Source organism: Cydia fagiglandana, chromosome 16, assembly GCF_963556715.1.
Source record: "Cydia fagiglandana chromosome 16, ilCydFagi1.1, whole genome shotgun sequence".
In the NCBI taxonomy this organism is placed as follows: domain Eukaryota; kingdom Metazoa; phylum Arthropoda; class Insecta; order Lepidoptera; family Tortricidae; genus Cydia; species Cydia fagiglandana.
The window spans coordinates 8632985-8643626 of NC_085947.1; the positions used below are offsets into that span (position 1 = coordinate 8632985).

At 35.9% G+C, this 10642-nt stretch overlaps 3 protein-coding genes across 3 annotated transcripts; 1 reads left to right on the plus strand and 2 right to left on the minus strand.

The window, feature by feature from the left end:
- Window positions 1-1041: 1041 nt before the first annotated feature.
- On the plus strand, window positions 1042-2521 carry LOC134671900 (cyclin-dependent-like kinase 5). The gene is made up of 2 exons (XM_063529760.1): window positions 1042-1782; window positions 1866-2521. Exons 1-2 carry the CDS (start codon window positions 1125-1127, stop codon window positions 2102-2104), a joined length of 897 nt encoding a protein of 298 aa, XP_063385830.1. The 5' UTR covers window positions 1042-1124; the 3' UTR covers window positions 2105-2521.
- Window positions 2522-6233: 3712 nt separating this feature from the next.
- On the minus strand, window positions 6234-7643 carry LOC134672222 (heat shock protein 67B1-like). The gene has a single exon (XM_063530123.1). The coding sequence runs from the start codon at window positions 7470-7472 to the stop codon at window positions 6234-6236; it is 1239 nt and encodes a 412-aa protein (XP_063386193.1). The 5' UTR covers window positions 7473-7643.
- A 1782-nt stretch (window positions 7644-9425) lies between these two features.
- On the minus strand, window positions 9426-10345 carry LOC134672316 (DNA replication complex GINS protein PSF3). The gene is made up of 3 exons (XM_063530212.1): window positions 10177-10345; window positions 9827-10095; window positions 9426-9688 (listed from the first exon to the last, which is right to left on the minus strand). The coding sequence occupies exons 1-3, from the start codon at window positions 10262-10264 to the stop codon at window positions 9464-9466; spliced, it is 582 nt and encodes a 193-aa protein (XP_063386282.1). The 5' UTR covers window positions 10265-10345; the 3' UTR covers window positions 9426-9463.
- Between the last annotated feature and the right edge of the window lie 297 nt (window positions 10346-10642).

Below are 10642 nucleotides of genomic sequence, written 5' to 3' on the forward strand. Positions count from 1 at the left end.
AGTGAGCGCTAACGATGGAATTTTTCATTTTTCTTTCGAGAATATCTAAACCTCCCGGCATTTTCTTGAGCACTATTAAAAATTTTAAACCTCCAGTGGCCTATTTTATAAAGCTACAAGTTACAATTTACAAGCGGAAGTCTCTTTCTAACCCTATGTGATAGAGCGAGACTTCCGCTTGTAAATTGTAAGTTGTAGCTTTATAAAATAGGCCACAGGTGTTGTAATATTGGGAGGCTAATTTCCCTATTTTCGTATTTAATGCTTGCTCCATTTTTACTCGGTTACACTTTAAAATTAATAGAGAATAATTATCTTATATAATTTGTTTACGAGTTACGACATTTATTTTGGTCTGACAAGTAAACAACAGTTGCTAAGTAACCAACATTACAAATAAAGAAAGGTCTTGACAAACTAGGTATGTAACCTTCTCAATGTTGTATTAATGCCTTAAAATTGTATCAATTTTATAGTGACACATGTAATGACGTAGTTTGCATAATCGGAAGTCTGCTTTACGCAATTTTTCTTTCTTTCTAAATTGACGCCATCATCCGCCATCTTTACTGACGTTAACTATGTTCCGAGTGTCCCCCCCCGGTATAGATTAAATTGATCATATGAATGATTTTTTTATTATGTTATCTGTGAAAATATTTTGTTTCATTTTTGTTTATATATATAAATACAGGTTAGCACATTCAATACCACTAAGTGCTACGGGTTACGCTCGTAGCGCGTAGCCACGGTTTCGTCGTATGTAGCGCGTAGTCGCTACGAACAGTGTACCCGACAGTCGGGTTCTTGGTGTTGAATGTGTTAGGCAACCCCTACTTGCCAAATTTAGATAAAAACATGCTGAAAACACATGAAAACAAGAAGAAAATAGTGGAAATAGCAAGTATGCCAACATACGCAGAAATATTAAAGTTGACATAGCGACTATTTCAAACGGCACTAAAAACGCACTAATTCCAGTAATCCAGTTAGACTGAAGGGCCGGAACAATCTTCTGCTATCATGTGTGTCACTGTCAAATTAATAATTCAATCGATTTCAATTATATTTACTTTTCAGTAAAATATAATTGCTTTAACTAGTTTTAGGTACTTATAACAACCATGCAGAAATATGAGAAATTAGAAAAAATTGGCGAGGGAACATACGGCACGGTATTCAAAGCGAAAAACAAAGAAACTCATGAAATAGTCGCCCTGAAACGAGTAAGGTTAGACGACGATGATGAAGGTGTACCATCATCCGCACTGCGGGAAATATGCCTTTTGAAAGAGCTAAAGCACAAAAATATAGTTCGACTCTACGATGTACTGCATAGTGAGAAAAAGTTAACACTAGTCTTTGAACACTGTGATCAGGATTTAAAGAAATATTTTGATAGTTTGAATGGAGAGATCGATCTTGATGTAGTGAAATCGTTTATGTACCAGCTGTTGCGAGGATTGGCGTTCTGTCACAGCCACAATGTGCTTCACAGAGACCTGAAGCCTCAAAACTTGTTAATTAATAAGAATGGAGAATTGAAATTGGCAGACTTTGGTTTAGCCAGAGCATTTGGTATTCCAGTGAAGTGTTACTCTGCGGAGGTGGTTACACTCTGGTATAGGCCTCCCGATGTGCTGTTTGGAGCTAAGTTGTACACAACTAGTATTGACATGTGGTCAGCGGGATGTATATTTGCAGAGCTGGCTAATTCTGGCAGGCCCCTGTTTCCTGGTTCAGATGTTGATGATCAACTTAAGAGGATCTTTAAATTACTTGGTAACTACTCCTTGAATTTTATCAGTATGCACAGCACACCATACAAATATTTGTTTTCTTATTAGAATCTTACTTGATTTCAGGTACCCCTAATGAAGACACTTGGCCAGGAGTTACCCAGCTCCCTGACTACAAGCCCCTACCAGTGTATCAGCCGAGCCTGGGATTAGCCCAAGTAGTCCCCCGACTGCCAGCTAAGGGTCGGGACCTTCTAGCCCGTCTGCTCACTTGCAACCCGGCACTCAGGATGCCTGCTGATGATGCCATGGCCCATGCTTACTTCCACGACTTGAATCCATCAGTAAAGAATGACAGATGTTAACAATCAATACATCCATACAAATGTACCTCTGAATTATTAGTTTCTAATAAGAATACAGAGGTACAAGAGTGTTGTGATGATGAAAAAAAGAATTGAACAATCAGACTGTAGTTGTGGGTAGTTTTGGTGTTTTAGTAATAAAAATGTGATGCCAAAAGTCTTGTCTTACGACAGACAGAGCTATTTATTAGGTGTGGACAGGGAAACTTAGTAATGATCTCAATAAAATAATGAAATTGATGTTAGTAATATTTAATATATACATTTCGATTTTTATCTTTGTAATATAAACAAGAGTAATAGAAAAAACAATTGTCAGGTTAAATATTAAATTAAGATTACAGTTCATCCTTTTGTATACCTATTCATATTCAATTAATGTATTTGCATTTACATTCAAATATACTGAATCATTGGGATATCTGATATTATTATTTAAATATTACAAATTTTGTACTTTAATTTTGTGTTAAGTACCATAATATTTTTTACAACAGTAGTTTGTAAGGCAAATTATGGTCTTAAATTGACATTAGACTTCATAAATATTTGTAAATATTAAGCTGTTTGTAATATCTTGACTGATATTCCTTTTAACCCTTAAATGCATGATTTTTTGTATTACTTCAAAAAAAATCAAATAGATCAGTAATGTTGGATAGAATCAGGGAAAAATAAAGAAAAAAATCATAGTAATTAAAAAACATACATTTTATCAAAAAAAAGCCTTGATGCATATATACATCACTATGCATTAGCGTCTAAACATTACTAAGCGTCTGAAGATTACTAATTTATTGATGAAACTTTGTGAAACAGTTATTTCTTGGATTCAAGCAAAGAGGCACTTTACATTTTGAGCAAGACCAGGTTGTTGTCCCGTTGCAATTAGGTATTTTGCACCTAAGACGAGTATCAATCATAGGCCAGTGATCAAAGCCATCTTTTCTTACATCGACGCTTGGCAGAGGATGACTAGTTCCTTTTTGTTTCTTCGCTTGTAGTCCTTGTTCGATGGAAGCGTTACTTGGACGTCCTCTTTTGATGCCGTAAGTTAATCCAATATTGCAAAGGACATCAGCCAATTCATTGCGAAATTGCCCAAGGTTCGGTAGTTGTTTTGTTGGAACATCCTTTGCAATGCAATTCTTTTTCATTAAAATCCAGGAATTTATTACCGCCAAGTCCAAAAGGTGATAAAATAAACGCAAGTACCATTTACGGCTTTTGACCCTGATACGATAGCGGCCTAAATAGCTATCCATTAGGTCCACACCACCCATATGTATGTTATATTCTTGCACAATTTTTGGACAAGGTATTTCCACTTTTTGTTTTTGTTTTTTGTCATAACGTGCGGAAATTCCCATCGGCTCGGAACCAATGTAGTCAGATAAAAGCGTAACTATCTTGTTATCTTTCCACGCCGTCACCGAAAAGTCAATTCCGTCAAAGTGCGTAATCCTCTCTTCATGTGTTCCCCTTGGAACTGATGCCTTCAACATCTCTTTTTTATCCGGTAGACGACAGTTTGGAAGTCTATTTTGCTGCACGGTGCCAACGCAGTGTATTCCTTGTTTTGCCAGATGATAAACCAGAGGCAATGAAGTGTAGAAGTTGTCGAAGAATACTATGTGATTTCTCATTCTCGGAATCACCCTGGCTAAACGTAAGACTACATTGTTTGTTTTTCCCAGGTCCGGCTCGCCTGCGGGTCTATCTTTCTTTTCTTGCCCGGAATAAACTTCAAAACGGTATGCGTAACCCATAAGACTACACAAAACGAAGAGCTTATATCCCCATTTATGAGGTTTATTAGGTAGATATTGTTTGAGGAAGTGGCCGATTTTGGTAGAGCACATTTGCTCGTCTACAGAGAGACGTTGGTCCATTGGTATTGATGAAAACTTTTCATTTAGATGTTCTATTACTGGTCTTATTTTGTGTAAGCGGTCGTGATCTGGGTGCTCTCTTGTCAAATGTTTTGTGTTATCATTGAAATGCAGTAAACTTCGTATCCGCTCAAATTTATTTACTGGCATAACGCTTTTCACAGGCTCGTAACCGTATTTTTCATGCCAATAAGCCCGCACACTTGGGAATTGTTGGACAGACATAAATAAAATAATACCTATAAATTGTTGGACGTCTTTAGGTGTTATATTCTGCGAACGAGCCGGGTCTTTTTGACATGAATATAGATTTGATTCATCAGAAATTTGTTGGAGAAAATCTGGTGTAAAGAAATAATTAAAGCATTGATATGGCGTATCAAGATCTTGTATTGTTCTGTCGGTGGATTCAATGATGTCGGAATCAGGTGTTATTTTAGTTTCGTCGTAAGACATATGGCCTACTTTCCAAATAAGCTTCCGTTTGTCGAAATGTTGATTATCATGCCTATCTTCAACAAGTGGTGGATCGCTATCATCCTGTTCAGTATCAGCAGTACGTTCTTCGTGCGTTCCACGACTACCGTCAAAAGCTTCCTCATCCAGTAAGTCTCTCAAAATTTCTCTAGCATCGGTGTAAAATAAATCCTCATCATCATTCTCGTCATCCAAGCCATCCTCAGACACGTTGCCATCTTCTAACGCAGCCAATAATTGTTCGATATCCCTATCTTGTAGCCGTTTCGCCATCCTAACAAAAAATAGAAAACGCCAATAATTGTATTTGCAAAACTAAGCTTAGTACTAAAAAACGTAATTTTTGGGGAATTTTCTTTGAAACTATTGTTTTCTTTTTAATTATTGACCCTAAAAAATAGTCATTAATATCATTAATTAATTATAGTCAGTCAACCTTTAGGCTAAGCAGAGAGGTTGAGGGCAGTGCTTTATAGTTTGAAAAAAAAAACTGGTTATTTTTAAATTAAAAATATAAAAAGGTGGCAAAGTTAAAACACCTATTTTCATTTCGTTTCACCTTTGTTAAAAGCATAAATTAGGTAGATCGACTAAAGATGATGAAATCTGACGATTTAACATTGTTTAATTTTTGTTATTGGCAAATTTGCGAAATTATAAGAAATAAGGTGGATTACTTCATGGAAAAGAACTGCGAAAAGCCACTTCTAGAAAAGGTGCCTATTTTTTCAAATGTATTAAGTACTTGTTTTATTCTTTTATTATTAACATCACATAGTTATATTTTTTGTTTGTAGCAAATGTTGTTTAATTTATTACAGGTCAACAGTATCAAACAATCAATCTTTAGATTGTGGCTTCCTGATTGTATATTATGCCAATTGTTATACGATGTTCTCCCAATTTGGATAATCGATCTAAAAGAAGAAAATATAATATTAATAGGAGACCTGTGTAAATGTGGGCACAATAATAATTTAGCACATTACAATGACATAGAACGATATCTGCCCGATCTTTTTTGTGTAAGATGTGCCAGGCCTCTATTTAATTTAGAAGTAAAGTCGTAAATTATAGCATATGGTTGTTTTATTAACTACATGACTGTGACTAGAGTCAATAATATTATATTAAAGCGTCACACTCAACTGACGCTGCCAATTTCCAATACCACGGATGCCAATTTATAAGAAAATAATATCTAAAACTTCTCAATAGTTATTCAAATAACGAAATAATACAGTGAATTCTATTAGGACCGATTTTGCATGGTGATGTATTTACGCATCACATATAAAACACTTATTTTTAGAAAACAGTACTATTATTATCAAACCTGTTAATAATATACCTTCCACTTACTTTATTTCCTTTTCAGAAACAATTATTCCTTCCAGTGTTTTTAATTATTTGTTAATGAAATTTAAACTTGAAAATTTCGTGGCGATCAGTTTTGCAACTTACGCGCCAAAGTTTGTAAATATGATAATACAGAAAAAAAAATAATCAAAAGTTTATGGATGCGTTCAAAATCTACTACGTAAATGTCACATTTATTTAAAAAAAGTAATAAACGTTATATTAAATATCTGAATATTGAGCCACGAGCCATCAAACATGTGATGTATATATACATCACTATGCATTTAAGGGTTAATGTACTTTTACGGAACTAAAATTAACATTTATCTTAATTGTTAAATACAATTTAGTGTAATAATTTTTTTTTAACATATGATATAAATTCCATGTCAATTTACTTATTTCTTAATTTCCAGTGTTTTATCCAGTTCAGAGGACAAGATGTCACACACAAAGTCACTTAATTCTTCACTAATCTCTTTCATGTTAGATGTCATAGAGGCTTTATAACTCATTGAACTTTCAATGCTTTCTGAGGTCTTGGAAGAGGTGCTAGTGAGCTCTGACATTTCAGACTTAGTCATTCTAGAATGACAAGCTTTTTCAGACATAGCAGCATGTGATTTTTCAAACTGTTGTTCATGTGATTCCTCTAATTTTGTCAATGTTTTATCAAAGAGATCAAATTTTTCTTCTGATGTCTCACTCAATTTTGCAAATGTATGTTCCAATACTTCACCAGATGTAGACATGGCTGCACTTGCGCTTCCACCAGATGCTGAAGTAGTTGCTCTTGATTTGTCCATTTTCTGTTCCACTATTTCTGTTTTTGACAATGCTGATTTTTCAGTTTTATCACACTTTTCATCTGAAGCTAATGCAACCGCACTTGCCTTAGCAAATGTTTGTTCCAACATTTCAGAAGTGTTCTTTCCAACTTGGCAAGCTTTCAGTTTGTCCTGCTCTACCTTTTCTTTCTTTTCAACTACTATTTCAGAGCTATCTGAAGCAGCTTCCCGAAGTAATTCAGGTTTTAATAATAGACAACAATGGTCCTCCTTTAACATGATTTGTGTATTCTTTTTATTAACACCTACATTCTTCGATTCAGCAGACCTGTCTTTTTGGTCTGTGTTAATAACTGATTTAGTTGCTTCTTCCTTTAACGGACATGATTTACATAACGTTATCGGCACAATTTGTTCATTTTTAGGCAATTCTTTCGACTTATTCGCTACTACTGTTAGCACACCATCGGACGACAACTTTGAAATAACGTCTTCCGGCATACAATTGCTTGGTAAGGCATAACGTCTCGTAAAATGCCTTGAAACGAAACCATGTTCGTCCTTCCTCTCTTCATGCCTTCCTTCGACGATAATTTGCTTGTTTGCCACTTTAACACTTAATTCATCAGGTCGAAAATGCTGCACGTCCAATGTTACCTTGAATGATTCCATTTCGTTGTTTATTGTAGAGCCGAATTCTTTATCGAAGCTTTGCGTGTTTAATTTCCATGGCCTGTAGTAGTTTTTGTGGGTGGTGTAGAAAGGGAATAGGAAGTCATGTGGAGTGAGGCACATTCCGAAATTTTGGTCGAATAACCGGGAGGGCCACGGCGAAGGCGGGAAGGCCATTTTGATCGCTAAACAAACAACAGCGTCGAGCAATGCGTTCTAAAGTGCACTGGGGGAATATACGTCGTGCCAAATGCTTTTAAACCCTGGCACTTCCTATTTGTTTCCTACATTTGCTAAGGTTGCCCCTCATCTGAAAGAGCGATATATTTATCGAACAGAAACTAGTATTTATGAATATCAGGTAACAGGTTCCAGAGAACTTTAGGCAGGCTGTACGCTTGGTTGCCACTTGTTGACGGTTAAGGACTTGAATGTGTGCCTTTAAGCACCGACTACTAAAATAAGGTATGATAAAATATCGGTTTATTGTTCATATCGAATACCTACATTTTCCACTATTGGATGTCCATTTTCAGAGGAAAAGTCCCGGATTGGTCTTCCAATTGTAATCCCAACCGGTAACAATTATACCTTATTTTATTATATAGGAGGCAAACGAACACACGAATCGCCTGATGGTAAGAAATTGCCGTCGCCCATGGACACCTGCAACATCAAAGGAGTTGAAGGTGCGTTGCCGGCATTTATGGAAGCACGTACCTACCTATATAGGTTTTTCGAGATGTAGGTACTCATGGCCGTATATGCTGTTCATTAAAAATTCGTTACCCTCATCGCAAAGACATAAGATCCACCATTGGTCAGTTTAGTGTATTGATTACTATACATCGGGAGCGATGTACCTACCTACTCAATAGGTACTTGTTGTAATTCAATTAACTTCTTCTTAGCATATTTGCGGCCACTGCTGAACATATGCCTCTTTCATGGATTTCCATGTTGTTCTGTATGCGGCCGTTCTATGCCAGGTAATTAACTACTAGCTATTTACATATTAAATTGTATCATTTCGATAATGTTCAGCCCTAACTGACATCAATAGTGATCGACGACTGGTCGATGGCTATTTTAATCCGCGACATTAAGGTACGAATATAAATAAATACTAGGGCTGTGACCGAAATATCGTATTACTCAGCCAGTCCTCACTAACAGATTACAGACATTAACTAGGATTTATTGATCAATTAGAAACGGGTATTGCATTCTAAATACATCTGTCCATAAATGAACTGTTATAATATTATGTAAACCTGTGTTGTGTACAATAAAGTGATTACTACTACTACTAACTGTTATTACTAGTAACTATAATTGACTAGTAACAGGCTCTCTCCTCATAAAATCTAGTTAATTCAAAGAGCCAGTTCCAGCCTCCTAAGGCCTAAGGTCCTACCTATAGTACTTATTCAGTTCAATGAAATTTAAATTATATTCAATTGGAACAGAGTTGCTTTTGCTTAGTTTTGTTCAGTTTTTGAACAACGCAAAATCAACTCTATTTCCTACAATGTAGGTTCAAATTTCTGTGGCAAATTTTCCTTTTTTCATTTGTTGGCGAGGCCTTAGGAGGCTAATTGTGAGTGTAATTGAAACCCAATCTTGGTTACAAATATGAGTGTTTGGAGTTCAGTCATACTGGCCCACATTATATTGCAGCTGTGAAAATAGTTTTGGGAGTTACAGCCAAGATTGATGATTGGAACTATTATACTGATTTATGACATTTTATTTACTTTGCACTGCCAAGAATCTAGACTAGACTGATGATTAAAGTGAAATTTAGATTATACTCCTACTTGGGTGGGGTAGTATGCATTAAGGGCAAGTCTTGACAAAAATATATCATATACAATATATGTATGAATAGTTATGAGCATTTCTAAAAAAGTTTATACACAATTAATAGGTACTTATAATACTGACTCAAGTGCTGTTACATTAAAAAATATATATATGTATTGGCATTGGCTTCATAATAATTCAATAAATAGGTATTATTTAAAAAATGGTTTACAAATAGTACAGAAAACAGAAGTGTATCAGTCAGTGATACTAATTATGTACTTAAATTTTTTTAAACAAATTAAAAGCCGAATGCACAAAGATCACAATTTTAGTTTATTTACATTACATTCTTGTAATTGTTACAACATTTCCATCTCTGCCCGTTTCCGTTTCCTATGATTAGCCACCATGTTAGCAGTAGTCAGAGGGCAGTCTCCTCTCTGTAACCAGCTGGACAGAGCCCTCTCTGTGACAGCAGCGGAGGCTGCGCGTCTTCTCTCGCTGGCAGATAATGGCTGGATGGAACCAATCGAGTCACTGGACACACTGGCAGCCATCAGCATCCGGAATCTTTGTCTAAAAGTCTACAAATAAAGCATAAATTACAGATTTTTAAAATTAGAATGATGTTTAAATACTGAGCAAAAGTTAGGAGTCGCATCCAGGCCATAATTGTTTAAAAAAAATGAGCAAAAGCTGGACGAAATATGATGAATGCTTACATTGATTAAAGTGGATTTCACTTCGCCTTTTATATCATGTTTCGCTACGTAGCACCCCAGCTCGTAGAAATGGGGCCCTAGCTTGTGCATGTCCACTGTACAGGCATCTGCATTAAGAATTTCCCTGTAAGCATCTTTGTATATTTTAGGCAGGTCCACGTTCAACAAGGGAGGCCTTCTCGAATTTAATGCCTCTGCTAACCACAGCGGCACGTCAAGGTTTGAACCAGCTTTAAGGTCATCTTCAGCGGCTGAGGGGTCTAAAAATCCTGTGGGATACGAATCGAAATGTATCAAAACTATATAAGAAGAAAAATTTAAGATAAACAATTGTGTTTATGTATACTAACCCATTTTTGGCAAATCGTGTAAAAATTTGCATGGAACTCGTTCATTTGTGACTAATATGTCTGATATAGATAAGTAAGAATTGTCCATAGCAATATTTTGAAGAATATCCTGTATTTTTACTTCATTTATTTACAATTGATATCAATAATAATGCAATTCTTGCATTCAATTGCAACTCTCCTCGTCAGCACTCGTCAGTGCCGATTTCCCGGCTTTCCCGCGAAATTAGCTGTCATTGTCAAAGTCAATTGGGTTGGGTTTTATTTAGCTCTTTCACTATCCAACAGAGTATTACATAGAGATGTAGCTGGTCAAGCAGATCTTGTCAGTAGATGTGTCAAATTTTCTATGGGATGATATCCCTTCGCGCCTACATTTTTCAAATTTCCCGCCTTTTTCTACTGACAATATCTGCTTGACCAGCTATATATACTTCCCGTTCTATGGGTACAGTGCAGTAGTGTG

Coding starts and splice junctions, on each gene's coding strand:
- LOC134671900 (XM_063529760.1), top strand. CDS start 1,125: ATGCAGAAATATGAGAAATTAGAAAAAATTGGCGAGGGAACATACGGC. Junction 1,783..1,865: donor GAGGATCTTTAAATTACTTG/GTAACTACTCCT, acceptor ACTTGATTTCAG/GTACCCCTAATGAAGACACT.
- LOC134672222 (XM_063530123.1), bottom strand. CDS start 7,472: ATGGCCTTCCCGCCTTCGCCGTGGCCCTCCCGGTTATTCGACCAAAAT.
- LOC134672316 (XM_063530212.1), bottom strand. CDS start 10,264: ATGGACAATTCTTACTTATCTATATCAGACATATTAGTCACAAATGAA. Junction 10,096..10,176: donor ACACGATTTGCCAAAAATGG/GTTAGTATACAT, acceptor CGTATCCCACAG/GATTTTTAGACCCCTCAGCC. Junction 9,689..9,826: donor TGAAATCCACTTTAATCAAT/GTAAGCATTCAT, acceptor CTTTATTTGTAG/ACTTTTAGACAAAGATTCCG.